Source organism: Aotus nancymaae, unplaced genomic scaffold, assembly GCF_030222135.1.
Source record: "Aotus nancymaae isolate 86718 unplaced genomic scaffold, 86718_ANA_hifiasm-v0.15.2.pri h1tg000051l, whole genome shotgun sequence".
Classification (NCBI taxonomy): domain Eukaryota; kingdom Metazoa; phylum Chordata; class Mammalia; order Primates; family Aotidae; genus Aotus; species Aotus nancymaae.
In genome coordinates, this window is record NW_026988465.1 from 10231893 (window position 1) to 10259756 (window position 27864).

General features: G+C 40.7%; 1 protein-coding gene across 4 annotated transcripts; it reads right to left on the reverse strand.

The window, feature by feature from the left end:
• Positions 1 to 3257: 3257 nt before the first annotated feature.
• TBC1D7 (TBC1 domain family member 7) lies at positions 3258 to 26337 on the reverse strand. Of its 4 annotated transcripts, none has more exons than XM_012476568.2 (8): positions 26119 to 26337; positions 24660 to 24779; positions 22978 to 23058; positions 18903 to 19090; positions 14713 to 14850; positions 6115 to 6260; positions 4679 to 4808; positions 3258 to 3494 (listed from the first exon to the last, which is right to left on the reverse strand). In XM_012476568.2, exons 2-8 carry the CDS (start codon positions 24769 to 24771, stop codon positions 3408 to 3410), a joined length of 882 nt encoding a protein of 293 aa, XP_012331991.2. In that variant the 5' UTR covers positions 24772 to 24779; positions 26119 to 26337; the 3' UTR covers positions 3258 to 3407. The 4 variants fall into 4 exon arrangements, with proteins under 4 accessions (XP_012331991.2, XP_012331989.2, XP_012331988.2 ...); XM_012476566.2 differs by having other exon boundaries at positions 26099 to 26337; XM_012476565.2 differs by lacking the exon at positions 26119 to 26337 and adding an exon at positions 25576 to 26086.
• Positions 26338 to 27864: the final 1527 nt, after the last annotated feature.

Here is a 27864-nt window from a genome sequence, read left to right on the forward strand (position 1 = left end):
CTACTCTGGAGGCTGAGGCAGGAGAAATCGCTTGACCTGGGAGGCAGAGGTTGTAGTGAATAGAGATCATGCCACTGCACTTCAGCCTGGGTGACAGAGCAAGACTCCATCTCAAAAAAAAAAAACAAGCAAATCTTCCAAAGCTTCTCCTCTTTACTGCCCCCCCTCTCAAATCTTCTCAGTGTTATGTCCAGAGGGTAGGCAGAAGTGGGGAAAAGAGAAATGCTAAAATTACCAGCAAGTACCAGGTTGCTACTTACTAAGACTCTAGGGAAAGGATGATGGAGAAGAACAGGAAGTGACTGTGATAGAGCCAGCACTTAGCATGAGCTCTGGTAGTCCCCAGTGTTTGCCGTCTAAGTTTTTGGTAACTGCAAAGAAAAACTTCAGTATTAGGTATGAGTTGGAGGTGTGAATGTTCAGTGCTTGCTACGAAATTCAATTTGGAGTTCTGCTTAGTCAGGACAAGCTTCTAGGATTCTTGTGTGTCCTGCGCTGGTGACATTCTCCACCTCCTTTTGTCGTTGTCCTGGAGTAAAATCAGCCCCCGGGAGTAAGGTGGGGAGTTGTCACCTCATCTAGCAACTATCCACTCACTTTTTAACCTCTCCAAGGCAAGGCTGACAGAGGAACCAAAGTAGAAAAGGCAACCAGTCAGGAAAGCCATGAAAGGTCAGCACCCCCACTGTGCTCACCCGGAAATCACACCACCCTCTGTTCTCCTCACCGCCGTCCTTCACCACCCCTCCCTCCTACTCAAACCGGCGCCAGCTCTGGAGGAACACCAGCTGATCTAGAGCCATAGCTTGTGCCAAGAGCCACGGGCAGTTTCATTTGGCACAAAGTCTCAAAGAGAAATGCTCTTTGTTTCCACCACCAGAGGGAATGCCATCAACTCCTGCTCTCCAAATTCCCACGCTCCTTTCCCTCTCTGTCAAGGGCAGAAGAAAGCACCTTCTGGCCCTTCTAGACCCAAAACACCCAGCTAAAGACAAAAGCTGCTGACCCTATGTGATCCAGGCAGATTCACTGTCCACACCCCTACACCTCACCAGGCTCCCCAAAGGCTGCCTTGGCTGGAGAACTTGGGATGTCACTCTGCTGCTTATGGTCACAGAGCTCAGGCAGGCACTGTCAATTGGGCCATGTGAGCAAGTGACTCATTTTAGGATCTGGTCTTGGGTATCTAAGCTCTTTGCTTACCCTCCTCATCCCCACTGGCTTCCCTCCAGGTTCTTCACTTTCAGAGAGAAACAAAAAAAGCCTTGAGTCACCATGGGGAGGTGATGACCACATGACAGGGAACTTACATAATTCAAGACAGGGCAGTGGCCTGTCAAACCCAGAGCTACAGTGCAAGACGGTCCTCAGAGCTCCTTCAGCGTGTCATGCGATTTGAGTGTTGCCCCATAATTTTTAGGCAAACTTTCCATTAACAAAGAAAGTGCTTCATTCTCATGAACCCTGACCTCATTTCCTGAAACAGCCTTGACACACAAGCCTGTGTGCACACAATCCATCCATTCAATTTGTCATCAGGCCAAAGCCACACACCCCCAACACACACACACACACACACTCTCTCTCTCTCTCTCTCTCTCTCTCTCTCTCTCTCCAACCTTCCTTGGCCTTCCTTTCTCCTGACCAAGAGGACTGAGACCTTCTCTCATCTGTTTAAGACAAATCTCCCGAAGGGAAAGAGCAGAAACTAAATTTGATCATGTTAAGTTCCAGCTTTCCAAGGGCGAGGAAGAATCCCACATTTTAGCTGCAGTAGTTTTGTGACAGGAAGTGTGGGTTTTAATATATGAAGAAAAACTTCTGCAGTATCCTGACAAAATGTTTTGAAGAAAAGGCATATGGATGTATTTTTATCAGGAACTGCACTCCTCCCCCAAGACAGCAGGCACAAACATTTTCAAAACACTTAGCTCTCGGCAAAGTGAAATTCTGCTATGAAAACAAAATTGGATGCTCATCCTCTCCAACATTTTCTCATGATGGTCCTTAAAAAAATCACTCTGCCAATCAGTATTTTAATAAGGAAAAACTCTTGATGGTATCACATTGACTAACGTCAAGAAAAAAACCGCCACCCCACACCCTAGAGCCAGAAAGGTTTTACCAAACTGGGTTTGACAGAATATACTTGCAGAATATCTATGTTTAGACCCCTTAGCAGTACAGTAACAGTCTTCCATTTCAGATCAGCTGGCCTCCAGCCAAAACAGTGAAGTAAGAGGAACTTCAGCCCCTAAGCCTTCCTGCTCGCCAAGAGCGCCAGGGCTCCTACATAAATGGTTGGCAATAAGTCATTTTTTATTAAAGTTTTAACTCTAGGCAGCAATTTTGCTTTAAAAGGTTTCTCTTTGGAGTTCATTTTTGTTTTAAAAAATTAAATACTATTGGATGTGTTAGTATTTAGAAGCAGCAGATTTCAACAACCCACACCTCCTCTCAACTTTTTTTCAACAGATATTTCACACAGTAGGGAGGGCCTGAATTCTCAGAATTGTACCTCTGTAAGTTCATAGCTGCCCTCCTCTTTTAGGGGGTGGGTGAAGAATCCCACTCACCACTCAAGCTCCTGCAGGTCTGAAGGCAGAACCAGTGTGAAACTAAGGGTCCGCTTTCACTCACCACTCCCAAAGCCAGGAACTATCCAGGGAAGAGTGGCCATGACGTGGCACGAGGTGACCCAGGGGTCATGAGCAGTTCACCTTCACCGGCCATTTCTCTCACTTCTTTAGTGTATGGCACAATGCTCCCTAACATCCCACCTTTAACGACCTGTCAAGAAAAAACATTGAGTGCAGCAAAATATCAAACAAGTACTTGCTCCTAGGAGCAATTCAAACACACTTTGTTCAATAATGGTTTCATTCCAACTAGCCCAAAGAGAAAAAAATAGTAAGGAATTTTTTAAAGTCTATTTAGCAAGATGAAGCCTCAGAAGGCAGTTGGCTTAGATGTAAACACGTGCTGCACCAACAAAAGCCAAATCTGAGGTGTCAACAAAAGGAAGTCGCTCTTATTCTAGAAATAGGCCTTAAAAGTAGCTAGCTTGGTGCTAATTAGAGATAGGCAGGGCAGGCTTAGTTATGCACTGCTGGTTAACGCACCCACTCACCCTGACTAAACCACTTTAAAATCAGGAAGCAATTTTCTAACAACCCTTTTGAAATGCTATTGAGAGACGAACTTTACATTTCTATGTAACTTCAAGATGCTGCTCCCAAACACAGCGACACCAGGTATTTCAATTAAATAATTTTATTGGGGAAAAAAAAAATCACTTTGAGCACCAAAGCAAGAAAACTATTATTCAATCAGTTTCCCAGATCACATGCAAAGAACACAAATGCTCAGGGTGGGCCTGGCAGATGGTCCACAACCAGCGGCTGCGTTCAGCTGGAATGGACCGGGGTCCCACAGTGTTTGTGCCACAAGTCAATGGCCTTGCTCACGATTGCGTCCGAGCTGTCCTGGGGAATCTGTGGACAAGCAAACCAGTCTTTGTGAAATTTCAGTGTTTACAACTTCTGTGTCTTCTTTCATTCGCTGTGGCATAAAATTTAACTTCTATGGGAGTTTTCACTGTTTTTCAGAAAGTGATAGCATAGAAGGCTTGTGTCACATACTACCTGAGGACAGGAGAGAGCTCTAGTGTCAGCCTGACTGGGTTCAAATCCTGCATCGCTCACTAACTGTGCACCTATAAGCAGGTTACTAAACTACCTGGGTTTCAGATCCCATCTCTAAAATGGGGGACATAATAGCCTGCCTTTGCAGAGCTGTTAACAGTATGACATCAGATAACCCATTGAAAATACTGAGCACAGGCCTGGCACTATTAGCCACTTACGGTTATAATGATGATGATTCCATTATTCAACACATATTTACTAAGTACTTTATTATTATTTACCAGGCCATTGTTTAAATGTTAATACTATTTTTAAAATGAATAGATTTAGGATTCTGTGAAAATCATTCAGGCATAAGCCCCTTTAATACTTCCTGCCTGGTAAAGGTATTCCAAGATACATACGGAGGGAAAAGTTAATTTCATTACCATTGCCTTTTTCAGCAATATACTAGGTGGCCCAGGGGTAATACCGTATATTAATAAACCCAACTGGGATTACACTAGAGACAGTAACAGAAAAAATGGCTTACAAAATCCTCCAAAATACAGAATCCCTTTTGAACTGACAAAAATTACTTATTGTAAAATGACAGATCTCATCTATTCCTTTTCCTGACATGCCTGCTGATAGTCATGTGGAGGATGAGGCTCTGGTTCTAAATGGACATATTCACGAGATGATCTCAGACCATCATCTCCCAAAGACAGGATGCAAACTAATCCTCAGGCCAACTTTAAGCCAAACTCTTTCAAAGAAAAAATGTTTCTTATAATGTAAAAATATACTGTATTATTTTTCTGAAATAATCTAACAGGAAAATGTGACTTGCTAAGGTGACTTCATTTTTAGATTCAAAATCAAATCTAATTATTATTTCTCTTAAAAAATTTCTCTAAAATAATCATTATAATTATCCTCTGAAATATTCTAAGGTATTATTTCTCTGAAATAATCTAATGTAACAGGAAAATCTGACTTGCTAACGTGACTTCATTTCTAGATTCAAAATCAAATCAAAGCATACTTACATTTTCCAGAAACTTTGTTATCTTCTCTGCACTGTTCAGTGCCATAACTTTTATTTTAAAGGTTAATAAAATTTCAACAGCTACAAAAACCAGGGTCTTACAGGATCCACTCACAACTTTATCCCAAACCCTATAAAAGTAAGGAGATATACTCAAATTACAAAATAAAATAAAATTGCTCCAATTTTATGTAAAATCTCCAAAGAACAACTTTGTGAAATAATCATCAAAACAACAATAAAATAGAGAAGCCACTTGAAATCTATTCTAGATACAATCAGCACTTAGAAGGAAAAAGCAAAGTTCACTGCTGCTTCACGAGGTATCTACCAAAATCACATTCCCTCATGTTGGGAATCTGACATTTTTGAGGAAGAAAAAGAAAATCCTAAACTAATGTTTGTATTCTGCTAATATTCCGTAATGCTAATATAATCATAGCATACTAAGGGACAACAAAAGATATATATGAAATGAGATAAATTTTATTTCCTTGCCAGAGATTCTGGGGACAGACTCCTTAAACTTCTCTAAGGACTTAGGAGCCACTTACTGATCTACAACCACTCTAAGATAATAATTCTGATCATTCCTGTAACTCCTAAAAGTTGGTATTCTACTTTATACACTTAGCTCCATATTATCTTATAATGTTCTCTGTGTACTGCCTTTCTCCGCTACTACATCACAAAGTCTTCATGAGTGGCACCTGGACTCAGAAATACTCGTAACACTTGTCTGAAACTGACTAGAAGAACTTAGTTTAAATCTCAAATCTTTGACTGCCTTCAGCTTTTTTTCTTTTGAGACGGTGTCTTGCTCTGTCGCCCAGGCTGGAGTGCAGTGGCACAATCTTGGCTCACCACAACCTCCACCTCACGGGTTCAAACAATTATCTGCCTCAGCCTCCCAAGTAGCTGGGATTACAGGTACCTGCCACCACACCCGGCTAATTTTTGTATTTTTAGTAGAGACGGGGTTTCTCCATCTTGGCCAGGCTGGCCTTGAACTCCTGACCTCATGATCTACCCGTACCTTGGCCTCCCAAAGTGCTGGGATTACAGGTGTGAGCCACTGCACCCAGCCCAATTGCCTTCAGCTTCTTTAAAGCTATCATGATGAAACTAAGTAAGATTTCTCCTAGATGCAGATTTGTCACATTTCTGGAAAAGAGGAGCTGATGCTTATATAAACTCCTGGAGACCACTGAAAGTATGATTACTTCACAACATCTAACACACTGAGGGCCCTCAATTTTTCTAATTGTATATGCAAGAATAAGCAGAATCGTGCTGTTATGATAGCTGCTGAAGGACTGGGCTTCAAATTACTGTACTGTTCTAAAGCAAATTTATACTCTGAGGGCTGACCACATGAAAAGCTAGAACTCTGCTCTAACTCTAAGCCTTCAATATGTCTTCAAAAGAAATACTTGCCTCTGTAAACTGGATTCCGGCAAACATCCCGCAAAGCACCTCTTGAACCAGAGATCATAAGGAAGTTTGGACACCGCAGAACACATCTTCAGATGAGTCAGCAGTCTGCTATCTTCCAGATTCAAGTATTGTTCAAAAGCTTTTGGCTGAAAATTAAGCAAGAAGAGATTATTCATTTCCTGTGTCATAACATCATCTGATATTACAGTCTCTGATGAAAAAAAAGTTACATGCTGAATGCAAGTATTAGAAAATAAAACTTCAGAATTACCCAAGTCACTTGTGACACAGCAATTTCCTAGGTCAGCACTAACTAAAGTAACAAACCATCCAGGACTGAGGGGTTTCCCAGGACACAGGGCCTTTTCAGTACTAAAACTGGGGCAGTCCCAGGCCAGATGGAATGGTCACCCTAATATTAACTTCACTAGCCAGATTCAACAGCGTAACGCAAAAGTCCAAAGCAAAATTCAATTGTTCTGAGGAGCTAAGGAAGGCCCATTATATTACTGGCTGGTCTAGAGTAGAAGATTATATAGTAAGGAAAAAGGGGGCTAAGAGGAAGGGTAAAACCAAAGAACCAGAGCGGGATTAGAGTGGGGAGAGGGCATTAGGAAGAATGAGACAAAAAGAGATGGTGATGAGAAGGGGCTGACCAGTCACTGACCATATATCCACTGCCCTGGGTTGAGCACCACTGTGCACCAGTGCCAAGGAGGCTCATACAACAGGGATGTCCAGAGGATGAACTCTGCACCCAACACAAATGTGCATGAGAATCTTAGAATTCAAGGGATAACTCAGAGGGAACAAAGCGCCTGGATTCTACTTGGTAGGTGATGCTTATATAAACTTCTGGAGACCTCTCTCTTACGAGGTCAGGTGACAGCCAACTCTAGAAGACTGGAGAGCTAATAAAGCCAGCTCCCCAGACCTGGCCAAATCCACCTTGCATCGGCTGCTATATTTAGGGTCCACTGGCTGAGAACAGGCTCTAAGAGTCAAACCCTAAAGTCCACACACTCTATCTGCAGGAGTACAATCAGAACCCACATCACTTAAGCAAATGTAAATGTTTAACTCAATATCTATAACTCTCTGCTTCTGTCAAAGAGGAAATTCATCACCATTACAATGTCCACTATAGTCAAAGACTGTGCTACATACAATGAATAAAGTGAAAGGTAAGAGAAAGTCCCTGCCTTCAAGGAGCTTACAGCTTGAGACATACAAGTAAAGAAGTAACTACAATACACTGTACTGCTGTGATGCTGTGATGGGAACAAGCACAAGATGTTGGGTACGTCCAGGAGAAAATCCTAACCTGGGCTGTAGGAGGCAGAAACAGTTTCTTAGGAGCGGTGACCTTTGAACTGACCTCTGAAGAATGGACAAGAGTCAGCCAGACAAAGAGGGGCTCACATAATAATATCTGGTCCAGTTTCCCCCTCTCTTTTTCAGGATATCTCTAACTTTTTCCTGTTTATCCAACTTCCCTAAACTACTCAAGTTTCTAGAGCTTCTCAAGAACACTTTAGACAATTTCCCAAACAAGGAATTTTGGTTGGTTTTGCAAAGGGGATATTTGCACTTTTTTCACAGTGACATGGCTGAAAACACATACAGTTATACATTACGTCTCACAGCAAAGAAAATTTCATCCAGAAGTCATTACAAATAATAAACAAGATGGAGATCAGTGAACATTTTTAAACTATGTATTGTCTTTTTCCTTTATCAAACAATAAGCTCACGAAGGGAGGGGACTGTATCTGTTTTATTCACTGCTGGTTCTTCAGTACCTAGAATATCACTTGGCATGGTAAGCACTCAATATATAACTATTGAGTGAGCAAATCAATACTATGAATTAATATAAAGTTTTGAATACATCAATCAACATCTTAATATCATTCGATGTACATCTTTTTGCCATCAATATCTTATTAATTTTTTAAACATTTTTCCTGGTTTATTCTAGCCTATTAAAAGAAATCTTGAAACTATAGTGAAGAATAAAGAGGATCTAGACATCAAGTATAATCACACTCCCAGTGATAACTACTGGTAATACTTAGGTTATAGAGCATCTATCCTGCATATATACAGACACACTTTTCTGTCTTTTACTAGCTAAACTCATACTGAATACACGATTTAGTATTTTGCTGTTTGCACTCAACAAATTGTGGGTATTTTCCCAGGTTAATGAGTAATCTTTAAGGGTTAATATCCATACCTAAACAAAGCTTTTTAAAATGGAAAAGAAAAAAAGCCAAGAACTCTATAGGAAAAATAATGCACATGGCTCTTACCCATATAAAAACATTTTCAACCTTGCTTACAACAAAATTAATGCAGCCTAATAGTACATTGAAGTATCATTTCCTACCTATCAGAATGGCCAAAATTCAAGACTAATGACATACCATGTCAGCAAGGCTGTAGGGAAACAATCTATTGGTTGTGAGGATGCAAAAGAGTATGAGCTCTGTGAAGAGGAATTTGGCAATATTTAGCAAAGTAATATATGCATTTACCCTTTGATCCAGTCAATCTATTTTAAGGAATCCAACTCAAATATACTGGCAAACACATGAAAAGCTGCATGTACAAGTCTATTTATCTGTAACACTGTATATAATAGCAAAAGAGTGGAAACATCCCAAATAGCCAGAAATAAAAGACAGGTTGAATAAACTATATTCACAATGGAACAGAATGAATATGCTAACCTGAGAATACTGTGTAGGCTGGGTGTGGTGGCTCATGCCTGTAATTCCAGCACCCTGGGAGGCTGAAGTGGGTGGATCACTTGAGGTCAGGAGTTTGAGACCAGCCTGGCCAACATGGTGAAACCCCATCTCTACTAAAAATACAAAAATTAGCTGGGCGTGGTGGCGCATGCTGGTAATCCCAGCTACTCAGGAGGCTGAGGCAGGAGAATCACTTGAACCTGGGAGGCAGAGGTTGTAATGAGCCGAGATTGCACCACTACACTTCAGCCTGGGTGACAGAGCAAGACTCCATCTCAAAAAAAAAAAAAAAAAACAAACAGTACAGTAGTATAAATCCATGACAGGTAATAAGGAATATCTCTGTATACTAATACGGCATGATCTCCAGCATACAGCAGGTAAAAAGAGAAGAGCAAGATGGGAAAAATGTGTACTATATGCTACTGCTTCATCTACGAAAGATGCTGAATTCAAATATATATGTGTATGTATATATTTGTATTTTTTTAATGGAAGGAGAGATTTATATTGCCTGACATTTTTCATACTTAGCAAATGATAGATACTATAGATGTGACTTATTATAACCATAATTATGTTTTACTCCTAAACATTTAGGTTATTTTCAATATTTCTATTACGCTAAATTCTTACTTTATGAAGACAATAAACCATACATCATCAACAGAAGGCAAAATGTGACAAAAATAGGTAATCACTCTGAGAAGAATATGTATTAAACTTAGGAAGAAGCTGCTAATAGTGCCTATAAAAAAACCTCTTTAGCATAGCTTTAAAAAAAACCATGTAGCAATAAAACAAAGCTCACTTACTTTGGTGATTAACACAATTAAGTTTGAGATGTTTTAAGAGAAGCCTTCCATGCCACACAATTAAAGTTAGCCTCCATTCTCCTTGACCTTGTCAAAAATGAGCGACCTTGTCAAAAAGCAGAATTTTGAAAAGCTTGTAAGGAGAGAGGCTATGATGCAATCCTAGGAATCAGAACACTATAGCAGAATAAACACATCACCACTCAGGCTTCTTCTGAAGCCTGTCATTGTCCATCACACATACATTTCCATAGAACTAAGCAGTAACCTAAACTTTGTGTTATAAGATAGACTAAACACGGTTTCACTACAGAGAAAAGTTAAGCAAATCACTTGATGCCTAAATCAAACAGCAACACAAAGGAAATTTAGGTTTTTTATGCATTCTGTGAATGTTTTTTAAAACTTTTTTGAAAACTTCGTAACTATTTAAAACTACATGCTAGGCACTATAATGTATACACTAAAAGAAGCCCCATTTTTAAAGATGAGGAAACTAAGATTTTAGGGACATTAAGTAATCCTGCTGATTCTAAAATTCATTTCTGAAAAGAAAAAGGCAAGTTCAAGAATAGCCAAGGCACTTTTGAAAAAGAGGAACTTTCCTTCTCAGCTATCAAAATACACTAGAAAGTTGTATTAAATAAATCATGTGATATTGGCCCAGGAATAGACAAATAGCTCAATGGAATAAAAGGGAGCCCAGAAAGAGATATAAATATAAATACACACACACACACACACGGAAATCCAGTATATGATAAAGGCAGCATTTCAAATTGTGAAAAAAGGATGAACTAACAAATACATAGTGTAAGTGGTAGTTCTACTGCTTACTAACTGTGACCTCGGTCTTACTTTACTTCCCTGTGCTTCAGTTTCCTCATCTGTAAAAACAAAGATAATATGCTTGAATGAAGTAGCTCACTAACAATATACATTTAGCATTGCCTGACATGAAGTACTTTCTCAGTAACACACAAACCAGAGGGGGAAGAAGAGGAGGAGGAGTGATGTATTGGTAGAAATGGTGGTGTTGCAGCACGTAAGTGTAAGAGTGAAATCCAGTGTGTATCTGATGCTAATCAGAAAGATAAATCCTGACAAAGAGCTACATTTAAAATGTTGAAGCATTTTAAACAGTTAGGTGAAAACAGGCCAGGCATGGTGGCTTATGTCTGTAATCCCAGCATTTTGGGAGGCCAAGGCGGGCGGATCACCTGAGTTCAGGAGTTCAAGACCAGCCTGGCCAATATGGCAAAATCCCGTCTCTGCTAAAAATACAAAAATTAGCCAGTCATGGTGCCACACCCATGCCTGTAGTCCCAGCTACTCGAGGGGCTAAGACAGAAAAATCCCTTGAACCCAGGAGGCAGAGGTTACAGTGAGCTGAGATCACACCACTGCACTCCAGCCTGGGTAACAGAGTGAAACTCCATCTCAGAAAAAAAAAAAAAGTTAGGAGAAAACAAAAAAATATGTATTTTTGAATGTTGGGGTTAGAAAGGGCTAATTAACCAATAAGACGCAAAAAAGCAAAAGAAAAATGCTGACAAATCTCATTATATCAAAACCTAAAATTTTGTACGATAAAGTATTTTCAACATAAGGGATAAGGACAAAAATCTAGGGTACAGTTGGCCCTCGTATCCATGGACTCAACCAACCATAGACCAAAAATATTTGGGAAATCAAAAATGGATAACTGTGTCTATACTGAACATACACAGATTGTTCTGGCCATTATTCCCTAAATAATACAGTATAACAACTATTTACATAGTATTTACATTGTATTATGTATTATAAGTAATCTAGATTTAAAGTACACAGGAAGAGATGTGTGGGTTATACGCAAATACTATGCCATTTTATATATGGGACTTGAACACCCATGAATTTTAGTATCTCAAGGAGTCCTGGAACAAAACCCCTACAGATCCAAGAGTGACTGTATACCAATAACTCTTACAAAGAAAAAAGTCAACAGAAGAGTAGCAATATGCAAACACGCTCAACTTCACTAGAAACTGAGGATATGTAAATTAAATTGAGATACAATTTCACTATCAGATGGATAAAAATTTCAGGCATTGATACTATCAAGTATTGGCAATGGGGTGGAAAATGGGAAATCTCAATCTGTTTGGTGGGAGCATAAACTGATATGGCCTTTGGATAAGCAGCCAGGCGGTTTAAATTGTAAATACGTCAAAACTAAATGAATAGATTTTAAATACGTCTCCCCCCTGCTTGAGCATCTGCTCATAGGTACCAAGCCTAGAGAGATACACATACACACAAGGCACCTGTACCAGGCATGCTTACTCTCAGTATGGATCTCTTATGCTTATATATGGCAAATTCATAACAGGAAATGCTAGGAGTAAATACTTTTTAAAAGGTGGTTCTAAATGAGTGGCTTTCAACCCTTAGGTACACTTCAGAATTGCCTGGAGCTTTTAAAAAGCCGTACCTTCAGAGATTCAGATTTCACTTGTCTAGGTGGAGGAAAGGTGATGGTAATTTTAAAAAGCTCCCAGGTGGTACCAATAAGAAGTCAGGACTGAAACTAGTGATTTATCTATACTGACTTGGAAAGTTCTCCAAGGCAGTAAGTTAAAAACAAAAATAGAACCATAGGACCATATGTGCAGTATGATACTATTTAATGTGTTTTTTAAAAATCATATTATATATACATGCACATAAGAGAGTCTTGAATCATACACACCAAGCTGATGACAATGTTTACTTCTTAGAAGGGTAAGTGGAGAATTGCGGGGGTGGGGGTGGTTAGTCCAGATCTAGGGAAACATGGACTCATCTGAAATTGCTTAATTTCTTTAGAAAATGCATTCATTGCTTATGTTACCAAAAATAAAGGATGAATTTTTAAAGAACAGCGTAAGCTATCAAAATACTACTGACTTACTCTAATATTAAGTAAGAAAAGCTAATTCAATCATGGCATGGTATAACTGAGACCTCCTAATTTAATTAGGCAACTGACATATTTACTTAGGCTTTATTTCCATGTTTAAACAACAAAGTGGATCAAATTTCAAAATCCTAAAAATCGAATTTTACTTACTTGAAATATATAACAACTGCTCTTGTAAGTGTTCTCAGAAGCTGAAGGGTCTTGCACATTGCCTTATTAATAATTTACTGCAGTGATCCTCAATGCCCATCCCACCATCATCACTGCCCCATATCTGATCTTGCACCCAGTACCACAGTCACCACTTTCAAAAGAATTTTACAAAGAAACAACCCAGTGATTTAAGAAAAAAAGATTTATTTTTATAAATGAGATAAATAAGGGGGAAAAACTAGAAAAAAAGAAAATGGCAAAAGAAGACTGGCTTGCCTGGTAAGCAAGTACCACTCACTTCTCTGCCTTTCCAAGCCACTCTGACAGAAACAGCTCGCTGCCTGCCACACTCCCATGTGCCCCTCCTATGTCACTCACAGAGCCCATTTTAGTAGATCACAATGCACCAGACTTTTAAAAATATACATATATATATATATACATTTCCCAGCCTCTACTGCAGACAGGGCAACCAAGTGACACAGTCCTGGTCACTAATGTATAGCTAACCCTTGAGCAACATGGGTTTGAATTGCAAAGGTCTCCTTAAACACAGATTTTCTTCCACCTCTGCCAACCCTTGAGATAGCAAGACCACCCTTCTCTCCCTCCTGCTCAGCCTATTCTATGTGAAGACGATGAGAATGAAGACTTTCTGATGATCCACTTCCACTTAATGAATAGAAAATATATTTTATTTTCCTTATCATTTTCTTTTCTCTAGCTTACTTCATTACAGGAATATAGTGAATACACATATAATAAAATATGTGGCCAGGTGTTGTGGCTCACGCCTGTGATCCCAGCACTTTGGGAGGCCAAGGTGGGTGGATCACTTGAGGTCAGGAGTTCGAGACCAGCCTGGCCAACATTTGTAGTGAAACCCCATCTCTACTACAAAAAACAGAAAAATTAGCCAGGTGTGGTGGCAGGCACCTGTAATTCCAGCTACTTGGGAGGCTAAGGCAGGAGAATCACTTGAACCCAGGAGGCAGAGGTTGCAGTGAGCCAAGATCACACCATTGCACTCCAGCCTGGGTGACAGCATAACACTCCATCTCAAAAAAACAAAAACGGAAACAAAATGTGTGTACAAAATGTGTGTTAAGCGACCATTTATGTTACCAGTAAGGCTTCCGGTCAACAATAGATTATTAATAGGGTTTGGGGGAGTCAAAAGTTATATGCAGAGTATCAACTATGCTGGGTTTGGGTCAGTTCTCCTAACCCTACACTGCTGAAAGATCAACTGTACATGCAGAGGGAAAGCCTGATGGGCCACAGACTTGGATGGCTTGTCCCTCTTACTCCTTTGCTTTTCCCTTTGCCTTCCCTTTCCTCCTGCCCAGAACACAGATGTCATGGTCGCTGGTCCAAGAGGCACCTTGTGAGCACAAGTGGAAAGATCATGCCTGCAAATGCTGAAGCCAAACGGCAGGAGGCTGAGGCCCTGTCCATACCATGGTTCTGCAGCGCCAGCTCTGCACTGCCTAACTTCTTGGCTTCTGGTATTTGGGCTTCCCACTATATGCAGCCAAATGGAAACCTTAACTTATACAGAGGAATTACTCCGGACCAGCGGATTCTAGACCAGAATAAGGAATACTATAGAGCAGGACTGGCCATCTATGGCCTGCAGCAGGGCAAATCCAGCCAGGAACATTCTTTTATGCATTGTCTAAGGTTGCTTTTGTGCAACAGCAGCAGAGTTGAGTGGTTACAATAGAGACCATCTGGCCCACCAAGCTGGAAATATTTACAGATTATTCAACCTTTTACAGAAAACATTTGCTGAGTCCTACTATAAAGGGTTATTCATAATTATAATGGCACCAGGAGGTAAGAAGACTCCCTGAAGACTCCCACTATCATTGTTCACTCTTCAATAGCTTCCCCCACAACCCAGCCAAAAAAAAAAAAAAGCCCTCACCAGCTGGGGTAAAGAATCCCGGTACTTGGTGTTTAACTGGTTCACAAAGCATCGGATGATCCAGTAACAGTCGACACTATCTTCCACCATTTCCTCCATGGCTTTAGCTATGGCAAGAAATGCTTCATCTTCTGGCTCCTGAAAGATTAATAATAAATCTCAAGAGGAAGGCAGTGAAAGAGAGGAATATGTATTTCTTCAATAAAAAAATGAAACCTTGCTCCCTAAATTTTGAAAAGGCTGCATTAATAAATCAAAGTGGGATCAAAAAGCACAGAGTCCATCCCTGAAGAGGGGAGCAAGGGGGAGAAAAGGATGAGTAACCACAGGATCAGTGCTGCTTATGAATGACCAGGTTTCTGTACAGACTCTCCAGCTTCTAATGTTAAGCCCATCACAGAGTCCACATAAATCATAAGCAAGCCACTGGCTCTCTCCACCCAAAAATATTCTCAGTATGAGGTGAGAATGTATTTGAAAAGGGTGAAATAAACAGCACCAACAGTAACTGGAGACACTTTTCAGCACAGTAATTTGCAAGTATTGAAGAACTCCAAAAAGACTTTTTAAAGCATTTGCTTTCAAAGCATTCATGCATACCTTTAGAATTTTGTTCTAGCTTAAGCAGCAAAAAATTTAAAATGTTCCTAGAATCAGAATTTTAGGAATCAAAAGAATGGCATTTCTCAAACCTTGTGTCAATACTCAGAATGTGAAACTAAACTCTCAGGTAAATTTCAACAGAGAAATCTTAGAAAAACTGGAACCTTATTTGAAAGCCTCTTCTGTTTTCAAACACCATACCACATACAAAAAGCTTTATGTTTTCATCTAGGATTTAATGGCTGAAGAATTTTAAAATTAAAAAGAAACTAAGAAGTATCATAGTTTCCCCTAAAACGTACCGAGTTAAATCAAAACTCTTATTTTAATGTATTATTTCATTCTAAGCCCTTCTTTCAACTTGTTAATATTCTATAAAATGTCAAGAAAAACAGAATTACAATCATCGGAAATAAATTTTCTCTAAGCATTGTATTAATGTGTCAGAAGAGAATGGAAAACAAGCAGAAGAAAAGGGAAAGGAAAACCTCCTTTCTTGGACTCCCTTTCAGTTCTGCTCACTGTGCTTGGCACCCCCAAAGGTGGCATGTCACTGACTGCTCCTGACTACTGACAGGTCAAGGGAAGAGGACCAAGTCCTTCCTGGCCCTGTGCTGAGCACTGCCACACACTCTTATTGACAGATTAAAAAATGAGGTAGAGTGAGCACTAAGTGGGTGCTATGGTTCAAGTATCTGTCCCTTCCAAAACTTATATTGAAATTTAATCCCCAATGTGGCAGTATTGAGAAGTGGGGTCTTTATGAGGTGGCTGGATCATGAGGGCTCTGCCCTCATCTTTGGGTCAATTCATAGATTAATGGGTTATCACAGGAATGGGACTGATGGCTCCCTAAGGAGAGGAAGAGTCCTGGGTAAGCATGTTGGCATGTTCAGCCCCCTTGCCATGTGACAACCTGTGCCATCTCAGGGCCCTGCAGAGAGTCCTCATCAGCAAGAAGGCCCTCACCAGATGTAGCCCCTGCATCCTGGACTTCCCAGCTTCTAGAATTGTAAGAAATAAATTCCTTTTCTTTATAAATTATCCCATTTCAGGTACTCTGTTATAAGCAACCAAAAACAGACTAATACAATGGGGCTCATGACTATGGAGATGTGGGGCAGCAGAGCCTAAAACACACACTCACAAGCATGCCTGCCTGAGGCCGCAGTAAAGGAGTCTCAGCTTGGAACACAGACAAGCTGAGGAGCAGTGAGGGGAAACCTATACCCTATCATCTCCATTCCTTGAACTAATAGATTATCTAATTTAATTTGATACATAATTTAAAAACTTGTGTAATACTATCAACTTCACTTTGCCAGTAAGTGAAATTTAAAGAAGACTGCTTAAATTATTCCAATTATTTTTTAGGGACCTTCTCTCTCTTGATAAATGTAATAATATAAATGATCTTTGTTGGCTCTAAAGTTTGTCCACGGATACCCCATCAACTTCAAAAGAAAAAAAGATCTGCAATAAAAATAAATTTCGTCAAGCAGGAAAGTATTCCAGCAAATCCATTTGAACAATTCACTGTTTTAGCCAAATAAATAACACTTTGATTTCATACTGATATAAATAAATAAATAAAGGAGAAGGGAAAACTCTTCCTTAGAGAAGAATGCCAACTAATATATGCAGAAAGAATGAGGGAGTTAGATCACCATTTGGCCACCAGCATAGTAAAAACTGGTTGAGGCAAGAATCATTAGTGGATGGCTATTTACAAGTCTCAAAGTACTTCCCCACAGTTACTTATTAATTACGAAGTGGAAAATAGTAACCTTATAGTGGAGAAACTCCACAGACACCATCTTACCCAACTGATCAAAGTTAGCGGCAACAGTAATGAGTCCCATACTTCTGTGGTATTCCTGCCAATAATGCGTGACCAGAGTTTAATCACAGGGAAACATCAGACAGACCCAAATTGAGAAATGCGCTGCTGGCCAGTGCTCTTCAAACGTGTCAAGGTCATGAAAGACAACAACTGAAGAACTGTTCCAGATCAAAGACTAAGACATGGAAGCTAAATGTAATGTGTGATCTGGAACTGGATCTTGGATCAGAAGAAGAGCATCAGTGAGATACCAGCAAAATTCCAATGAGGTCTACAGAGTGGTTCCTGGTATTGTGATTCTCTGGTTTTGATCATTACCTTATGGTAACATTCGAGGACACCGGTGAAGGTATTTGAGAACACTGTACTATTTTTGCAACTTTTTTCTATACCCAACATTATTTAAAAATAAAAAGTTAAAAATTTTTTAGAAATCGTCAAATGAGAATACTTTGAACAGAGTTTAATAAGGAATAGAATATTTACATAGCAGTTTTAAAGCGTCTCCCCACAAAGAGAAATAGTAGTTACAAAGGGAAATGTCCAGTGGAAAACTCCAGCAGACACCACCCTTGCCAAGTGATCCAAGTTAACACTACCTCTTAAGGGGCAAATCCACACCATGTTCCTCCTGATAAGAGCCACTGAGGACACAGCATCACCTACCTGATGTCCCTACAAAAAAATGAATAACCTGAATCTAATCAGGAAGAAGTACCAGACAAACCTAAATTGAGGGCTTTCTTCAAAGCCTCTGATTATGTCCTTCAAAAATGTCAAAGACATGAAAGATAAGAAAGGACAGAACTCTCTCAAGTCAAAGGAGACTAAAGCAATAAAATAATAACCCAGTATAATGCCTAGTCCAGGATCCAATCCTCACCCAGAACTTTGACTGTTTCCTTATTTTTGAAGGGCATTATCAGTCAAATTCAAATGGTGATGGTAGGTTAGATGTTAATATTGCATCTGTGTTAACATCTTGGTTTTGAGGACTGTGCTATGGTTATCTAGAGGGGGAAGTGTACACTGAAGGAATCTGAGGTGATAGGGAATCCTGTCTGCATATTATTCTCAAATGATTTAGGAAAAAAATGTGCATACACATATTTTTTAAATGACAAAGCAAAGCAGATGCACATAATGTTAACAACTGGAGAATCTCGGTAAAGGGTATATTTGAATTCTTCGTAGTATTCTTGCAACTTTTCTAGAAGTTTGAAATTACTTCAAAATAAAATTTATTTAAAAAAAGAAGAAGAAGAAGAAGATTGGGTCAGAATGCACATGGCCACAAATGCCAGGTAAGGATGTGTCACTTTTATTTTTTTTTTTTTGAGGCACAGTCTCACTCTGTCGCCAGGCTGGAGTGCAGTGGCGCGATCTTGGCTCACTGCAACCTCCACCTCGCGGGTTCAAGTGATTCTCCTATCTCAGCCTCCCAAGTAGCTGGGACTACAGGTGCACACCACCACGCCCAGCTAATCTTTGTATTTTTAGTAGAGATGGGGTTTCACCATGTTGGCCAGGATGGTCTTGATCTCTTGACCTCCTGATCTAGCCACCTCGGCCTCCCAAAGTGCTGGGATTACAGGTGTGATCCACCGTGCCCGGCTGTCACTTCTATTCTAACAACAACAGGGAGTCATTGAAAGTTTTTAAGGCAAAACATGATGGAATCAAAGGCTGGCAAGATGGGACAGTCTAGAGTTGAGCTTAGTGTCAGGCAAAAGTGACCACTAACCAGTGGAAAAGAGGAACTTCGAGGTAATTTCCCAGATTCCAGCTGATACATGCGGAGATAGACTTCAACCTGAGGTGTCGTATCACTGACAAAGTGAATGACTTTCAGGGCATGAAGGACATCCGAGTACTGCTCCTTACGATACGTCATCACCTTGGCATGGGACTCATGGTGTGGAGGCAGGATTCCTAGAGAGAACAGGAATAAAGAAAAAAGGGCAAAATACTGAGCCATCACTCCAAATCTCTCCTCTATCAAAGAGGATGCTGTGAGAAGCAACCCACCACAATAAGGCTAGAATTCACACAGATATTTAAGTACCATATAGAATCTTTTAGCAATTCTCACTATAAAACAATCTTAAATGTGAAATATTATCAGTGTTTGAATGGTGATGCATCATTGATAGGAGAGAGAAATGAAACAACACTGCCGAAGCCCTTGAATAAGTGTGCCACATATATTCAAGATTAAACAATGGTTTAACTTCATGTATAGCAGCTTCAAGCTGCCTTTAGTTCCTAGAGGTCTCACCCTAGTCTTTGTACTTGGCCCCTACATCTCACACCAACAGCTCATTGAATCCTTCTCTTCCCAAACAGTTAAAATTGCTCACTTAGCATCCTATCCTCCAGGCCACAAAAGTCCTTACTCTTCATTGGTGAGGTCACCTTACATGACATTTCTATGACATATTAAGCTCATTAACCCATTTAAACATGGTGTCATAACTTTTTTACAAACAAAATGGCTCTGAGAAAACCACTAGATAGCCCAGCCATCCTGGATTCTACCCTCAGATTAAATAACACTAGGACTCTCAAATGTGTTTGTCTTTCTGGGCACTTGTTTCCCCATCTGTCAAAGGCAGGAAATGTGATAGATAAGCATTTTACCAAATGCTTCTTCACAGAATGCTAGCCCTAGGAGATTAAAATGCCATCATCAAACAGATTGGGGAAATGATGACAATGAATTTTCAAGGCTCTAAGTTTTGCCATTAAGAAAAACATTTTGGCCGGGCGCGGTGGCTCAAGCCTGTAATCCCAGCACTTTGGGAGGCCGAGGCGGGTGGATCACGGGTCAAGAGATCAAGACCATCCTGGTCAACATGGTGAAACCCCGTCTCTACTAATACAAAAAATTAGCTGGGCACGGTGGCGCGTGCCTGTAATCCCAGCTACTCAGGAGGCTGAGGCAAGAGAATTGCCTGAACCCAGGAGGCGGAGGTTGCGGTGAGCCGAGATCGCGCCATTGCACTCCAGCCTGGGTAACGAGCGAAACTCCGCCTCAAAAAAAAAAAAAAAAAAGAAAAACATTTTAGGCCACGTGTGGTGGCTCATGCCTATAATCCTAGCACCTTGAGAGGCTAAGGCAGGCAGATCACTTGAGGCCAGGAGTTCGAGACCAGCCTGGGCAACATGGCAAAACCCTGTCTCTACAAAAAATTGGCCAGGTGTGGTGGCACATGCCTGTAGTCCCAGCTACCTGGGAGGCTGAGGTGGGCAGATCACCTGAGCCTGCGAAGTCAAGGCCACAGTGAGTTGTGATCGAATCACTGCAGTCCAGCCTGGGGAACAGAGTAAGACCCTGTCTCAAAAAAAAAAAAAACAAAACAAAAACAAAAACAAAACAAAAACCATTTTATTTACTCTAGTCTCATTAAACTTAATGAGGCTCTACAGAAGCACAGACTCTGGAACAAAGTTCCCGGTTTTAAATTCCAGCTCTACAATTAACCGGCTGGGTGGTGACCTTTAGCAATTACTTCATCTCCCTATGTCTTAGCTTCTCCATATGAAAAATGGGAATAATAATACCTAATCTCATACAGTTGTTCAGATGAATAAACAAATCAATATACACAAAACACTTAGAAGAGTACTTGGCAAACACTAAGCTAGTGTAAGTGTTAGCCAGTACATTTGACTATGAACCCCTCTTTGGTGCAAAACACCACAGGTTTAATATTCTAGAGAACACCCTGGAAAACAAAAACAAAAGTAGCTAACATGATACCACATTAACGTTAGAAATAAACTTGCTTAAATGTTCTTTTCCCTGAAATAAAAATTATCATAGCTATGAGACTGTGTATCAGGCTTCCAGAGAAGTGTCTCCTACATCTCAGCTAATACAGATTAAACAGCTGTGACCGAATCCTAATTGCACTGCTAGAGGCAGCATGTTAACCCTTAAACCTGGTTTCTAAGAGCTGGTCCTACAAGATCCCCAAGTAATCAAAACTCTGTGCTAGGAAAGTCAGGCGGTGCCCTACACAGCACGACAGCTCTAAGCTTCCAGTGCCTTTTCCTCAAACAATAACTATGACTTACATAATAAGGGTAAGAAGAGTAGAAGTGATGAATAAGCCAGGCAGGCTGTAGCACAACACACAACTGTGTAACTCCCATTAATTTCACCAGAGTTATTAATAGACACATAGCACCTCCCAGAAGAAATGGGCACTGTTGACATTACTACTTAAAATGTACCTCAGAAGGTACTGGAAATAGTAAAATTTAAGGAAAAGGGTTCTAGGAAAAACTAAAATAGTTGTCACCACTTCTCCAGACTGTAACTGCACACTGACCTACCAGACATAAAAGTGCACAGAGACAGCCAAGATGCACAAGAAAAAAGTCATCATCCGACACTCTGGGAGGCCGAGGTGGGCGGATCACAAGGTCAACAGATCAAGACCATCCTGGCCAACATGGTGAAACTCCATCTGTATTAAAAATACAAAAATTAGTTGAGTGTGGTGGTGTGTGCCTGCAATCCCAGCTACTCAGGAGGTGCGGGGCAGGAGAACTGCTTGGACCCAGAAGGCGGAAGTTGCAGTGAGCCAAGATCGCACCACTGCACTCCAGCCTGGTGACAGTGAGACTCTATTTCAAAAAAAAAAAAAGAAAGTCATTACGCAAGGCTTTCTAGCACCACTTATATTTCCTCACTACCTCCATATTACATAACCAGAGAGGGCTGCAGGCTCCTCAAGCCCTGAAAAGATATATTTTGGAAAGAAAGTGAGGTCTACAACCTATCTTACCTTCAAATGAGTACCACAAACATAAGCTCAAATCCTAGCTCTGCCACTACAGGATATAATGCCTTAGGCAAGCTATTTAGCCTTTGAGAGTAATTTTCCCCACCTGTAAAATGGTATCCATTACGATATCAATACCTGCCTCACAGGGGAATTCTATTACTATGTATAATCTATGTAAACTACTCAGCCTACTGATAGACACACAGGGATGCCCAATAAAGCACAGTCATAGTTTATATTCCTCAAGGAATTTAGTCCTCATCACTATCTTACAGTTAACAAACTTAAAAATATTTTTCTAAGAAAGACCAGGAGGATGGTAATGGATAGGAATTATATGCTCCAGCAGGCTCAGCAATGATAGGAGAAAGAAAATCTTGGGCTCAAAAGGGATACTGCCAGTTACTCGTAGCACTTAATTCACATTTTCTTCCACAGAAACTAAGTAAGATCAGTTTTCCTTCTCATTCAGCCACTCACACCACTGGAATATAGTCATTTACACTTCTAGGGAGTAATTAGCCTCCAATTCCTCTCTGACTCATTAGGAAGCTATACTGCTAAAGCTGAGAATCACAAAACCTTACAAATTTAGAGCTAAAATCTAGGAATTATTTAGCTCAAAAGCCTCACGTTATAGATGCAAAAAATAAATCCCAGAGGGGGCGTTTTCCTCCAGGCTCCCAGCTGATAGCAAAGCCTAAACCAATTCTTTCTCCTAATCTTGTCTCCTATTTTCTGAGACAAGACTATTTCTTGTCTCAGAAAGTAGTGTATGTTCCTGAGACAAGATCTGGGAAGAACAAGACTGTTCTTCCCAGTCTCAGGAACATACACTATTTTCTCTTCTATAGTATCAGTAATAGAAGAGAAAAGAGTAAGCAGTAATTGAATCTCCTGGGGAAGATTCATTATTCGGTAAACAGCCTAAACAAACTCTCCTTTCTCTGACTGATAAGATAGCAAATGATCCCATTATTCACTATTTTTGAAGATAAATCTTGCAACTCCTGGGTCTCATACCTAGAAGCACCTTCCATACCAATGCACGGTACATGGACGGGAGAGGGAACCTCTGACTAAAAGTACAAAGTTTTTCAATATCTAGAGGAAGAAAAAAACAATTAGTTAGAAGCTTTTCATGCTGATCACACTTTGTCAAAGCACATTTCACTTTTTAAAACTGAAAGAACAGTTAAGACGTTTCTTCAGAGGATGTCTACCACATGGTCAGTAAGTTTAGGAGAGGCAATACTAACCTGATTTCTAGCCCAAGACTTCTACCAATTAAGTTATTTAAAAACAATTTGCAGCTGGGCATGGTGGCTCATGCCTATAATCCCAGAATTTTGAGAGGCTGAGGCAGGCGAATCACTAAAGGTCAGGAGTTTTGGACCAGCCTGCCCAACATGGTAAAACCCCATCTCTACTAAAAATACAAAACTTAGCCAGGTATGGTGGCGCACACCTGTAGTCCCAGCTAGTCAGGAGGCTGAGGCAGAAGGATGGCCTGAACCCAGGAGGCAGACGTTGCAGTAAGCCACTGCGCTCCAGCCTGGGCAATAGAGTGAGATTCTGTCTAAACAAAATAATAAAAATAAAAACAATTTGCATTTGGTAGCATTGGAGATGCATTTTGCATACATTACTACATTTCCTATAACATTATCGGTAGTTATTAATTACAGGGTTTATTTAATTCACACTACAAGCCTGTCAGGTATTGTTCTAAAATGCAGAAACTGAAGCTCAAAGCAGTTAAATGATTTGATCAAACTAACATAGCTAGTAAGTGGTACAGTCAGCCTTCAAATACCTACATTTTCCAACAAATTACAGTTACTTCCCTGACCCTCAATTCCTCTAGTTATCAAAGGAGAATACCAGACATACTAAAGCAAACACTGTACAGTGAAGAGCAAAGATAAGGTGAGGAATGTTTCACAAACTTTAAAAGTACTCTATGTAAATAAAGTACTATCTTTAACTATGGTTCAGTTTATTTTACTTTAGTCAACAAAAGACCTTATTAATACTGGCTTAAAATAACTAAAATGTCAATATACAGTGCAGTCTTAGTATTTCCATAAAAGAAAATCATGGGCCAGGCGGGGTGGCTTATGCCTGTAATCCCAGCACTTTGGGAAGCCAAGGTGGGTAGATCACTTGAGGTCAGGAGTTTGAGAGCATCCTGGCCAAAATGGTGAAACCCCGTTATCTGATAAAACAAAAAAAACAGCCAGGCATGGTGGCGTGTGCCTGTAATCCCAGCTACTTGGGAGGCTGAGGCAGGAGAATCGCTTAAACCCAGAAGGTGGAGGTTGCAGTGAGCCAAGATTGCGCCACTGCATTCCAACCCGAGCAACAGTCAAAAAAAAAACAAAAAAAAAAAAATGAAAACCATGACCAGAGTTACTGCAAATTTACCCAGAAGCAAATTTACCGAGGTAATACAAGAAAACATATGGGTTCAATAAAAGAAAAAAAATTACTGACTTTCTTAAGAAACATTTCAAAAACTTCTCTCAGTCAAATATAAATTTGAAAAATCTGTAACCTTTCTCAAAATACACCATTCTGCTTCACCACGTTACTAAAAAATACAGCAAGTAACCAGTGCTTCTGGATGTCTTTTAAGATACTGACTTCAGAACATGTGGAACTGATTGAGAACCAATGAGCTTAATTAAACATATAATACTCACCCAGACGGTCATCTTTTAGGAGAATTTCTAATGATTTCTTTTCTTCAACTCCACGAAACCCCACTTTCTCATAATATACCGAACGAAAGTTTCTCTGCGAGTCCTCAGTCATATTTCATTCTTGGAGGAGACAAAGATAAAGAGAGAGATATTAAGAGGGAAGAGTGAGGCTAGAAACAAAGAGAATAATTTTCAATGATGTTCTCTACCTTTTCAATAAATCTGACGTGCCCTTGCATAGGACTCAATATTAAATATTTCCTTTTACTCAGTTCTAGAACCATCTCACCTATGCATCTTGGCCAAAAACTAAGATATAAAAGTTCTCTGAGCTGCTACAATAGATGGCACAAGGTTTATGCACTAAGCGTCCCACTATACTATACCTATGATTGCCTATCACAATAGAACATTCTGTAGCTATTATAAATGTACAAAGAAAAAAATAGTGAAATGGGAAGCCAGGCAAGATATGTCAAGCAAATTATACTTGAACAATATACACTATGATATCATTTTTTGTTTTTTACAAACATCATGAATTTTAAAACTCTATTCCAAAATGTTAGCAATAATTATCTTTAAGTAGAATTCTAGATGATTTTAATTTTCTTTCTTTTGCTTAGCTATGTTTTTTTTTTTATGGGCATTCTGTGAAACGAAAAATTAAGTTATATAAAAGTAAAAAGCCACGAGATTCTCCCTTATCTTTTACTTTAAACACAATTCTATCAAAGGTTGCTATCAAAATTCAAAACCCACAACAGATAAATAACATTAAATTATAACCAGAAAAGGGTAAAGAATGTAGCCGGTTGACAGTGATCCCAAAGTCAGAGTTGAAGACAGAAAAACGATTTAAAATCTATTACACGAACTCAAAAAACTGAGTGGCCTCAGGTTCCTTCACACTAACCTCCATAATATTGGCGGTAACTCATCCAAAACAGAAAAAAAAAGATCAAGTTCGATTAGCTTTTCAAAAACAGAAGGAACGTGATGCATTTCCTGCCTCACCCAAATGCTTCCAGCGTCTGTGCACAAAAGAGTAAATCTTTAGGTTTAAAAAGGGGAGGGTTTCCTTCCTTACTGAAAAGATATCCTCTGAATCGATTCCGTCACAGGAAACATTAGGATTCGTTTAGAAAATGAAATTCTAAGGGTCCCTGAGCTTTCGGGAGATGTCTTAAAAAAAGTCAGAAGCAAAAAACGCGTAATGAGTGTGGGGATTTTTTTTTAAAGCATCCAAAACAGTTGCATGACCATACGGTCGGTCCCCGTGTCTAAGGACACCCATTCTTAGATTGCACTACAATGACAAAGGCCTCCTCTCGCAGGAAATCTTGCAAATGATATCTCCTGGCCATGAGCGTCCACCTAATGGGAAAAGTAAAAACACCCTGGTCCAAAACCCCAGGTTCCGTCGATGGATGCTTCACCTCTAGTAGTGGAAACACACCCGGGTTGAGACTAAGTAGTCCGGGAGAAGCAGAGGACGCCGTGCCCCATGCGCTGACCGACCGGCGGGCAGGCAAGCACCGCTGGGACCTAACGCCAGGAAGGGCGGGTCCTGCGAGAAGAAAGGAGGCAGCGGGACGCCAGGGACACCTGCGCGCACCCCGCCGGCCCGAGAGACAAAACTCAGCCCAGCTGCCGCCGCCGCCGCCGCCACCGGACGTGACGTGAACTGCACGTCGAGGGGCGGGCGCTGGGCGGGCGCATGCGCAGAGGGCGCGTGCAGGAAGCTCCACCTTCGCTCCGGAAAGGTCGGGCTTAGTTCCTGAAACCTGACTGGATGAAGGACTAAACTCGCCTCGGGACTAGTTAGTTTCTCCCGCGCTGAGCACCTGGCCCCTTGCTACCCAGCAAAATCTCGTGACCAATTATTCCGGCCGTCCAAAGGCGCGTGATTGGGTTGCGTTCCGGTCTCCAGCCCTCGAGGTTCCTACCTAGGGGAGACCCGAGCTCTTGGGACACGGGTTTTGCTTTTGCTACTTTCCTATCCCCACCCCCACCCCCACCCCCACCCCCCGGGTATGCGGAAATAAATGAAGACCATCCGAACAAGAAGAGCAAAGGCGTCAGCCACTGTCCCATGTATTTGGGGAAGGACGCAATGTCAGGCAGGAGTGGGGACGCTTTAGGGTGGACAAAAGGGAAGGCTCGGTGTGTGCTGACCTGAGGCTGGAGGCGGCTCCCTGGAAGTGGAGCATCCTCGGGATTGGTTAGGAGGCATATTTGCCTTTCTCCGGTTGGTCGTAACTTGGAAGCAAGGACGAAAATTAAGAAAGCTCTCAGTTATTAAGTCCTGGCCATTTGGGCCCGGTTGTTAACAGAACTTATTGTTCAGCTTCCTAGATTGTTGTTAGAGACGGCAATCTGGCTTCTTGCAAGTCTGATTTAGAGCAGGCAGGTTCCCCGGCTTGGTTATTGTAGATAACGGACTGGTTTTCTGGGCAGGTTGCTGCAGGTTGTGGATTAGAAGTCTTTTTATATTCGGTTGGTCTATTGTCTTTGTATATTTAGCCTCTCAGGTAAAATACTATAAAATAGGAGAAAAATGTACTTTAAAAAAAATGTGCGAAATACCATTTCCAATTTGTTGTTAGTAGGTCTTGCAGACACAAAGGTACTCTTTAAAGTAGCTACTAAAGCTTACAAATGCTTTATCTTTCTGTGCTTGCCTCACTGGTCCTGGCTGAGCAGCAGTACTCAAGTAGGTTTTTAAACCGCCAGGGGAAGTCCAGTTATAGTGCAGACAAATGTGTGGTATAATGGCTAGACAGAACTTAAAAATGAAGAAACGTGTGGTGGTTGAACTCAAACGCTGATGCTCCTCCCAACCCCTTATCACCACTATCTTTAGTTCCTCAGCACTGGGATACTAAACCTTACTTGGGCAGTGTTCACATGAGTAAACACTGAGTTCTTCAAGTTACCTTACACAAGTTCCATCCACTTAATCTAAACCTTGGGCCAGTTACTAACTTTTACAGTCTCCTTTTCTTATCTTTAAAATCATCATCAGGGCTGGGCGCAGTGGCTCACACCTGTAATCCCAACACTTTGGGAGGCTGAGGTGGGGAGATCACCTGAGATCAGTTCAAGACTAGCCTGACCGACGTGGTGAAACCCCATCTCTACTAAAAATACAGAATTAGCCGGGCGTGATGGCGCACACCTGTAATCCCAGCTACTCCAGAGG

Coding starts and splice junctions, on each gene's coding strand:
- TBC1D7 (XM_012476568.2), bottom strand. CDS start 24,771: ATGACTGAGGACTCGCAGAGAAACTTTCGTTCGGTATATTATGAGAAA. Junction 6,261..14,712: donor GGGATTCTTTACCCCAGCTG/GTGAGGGCTTTT, acceptor CTTAATTTTCAG/CCAAAAGCTTTTGAACAATA. Junction 3,495..4,678: donor TAACAAAGTTTCTGGAAAAT/GTAAGTATGCTT, acceptor GCTTGTCCACAG/ATTCCCCAGGACAGCTCGGA.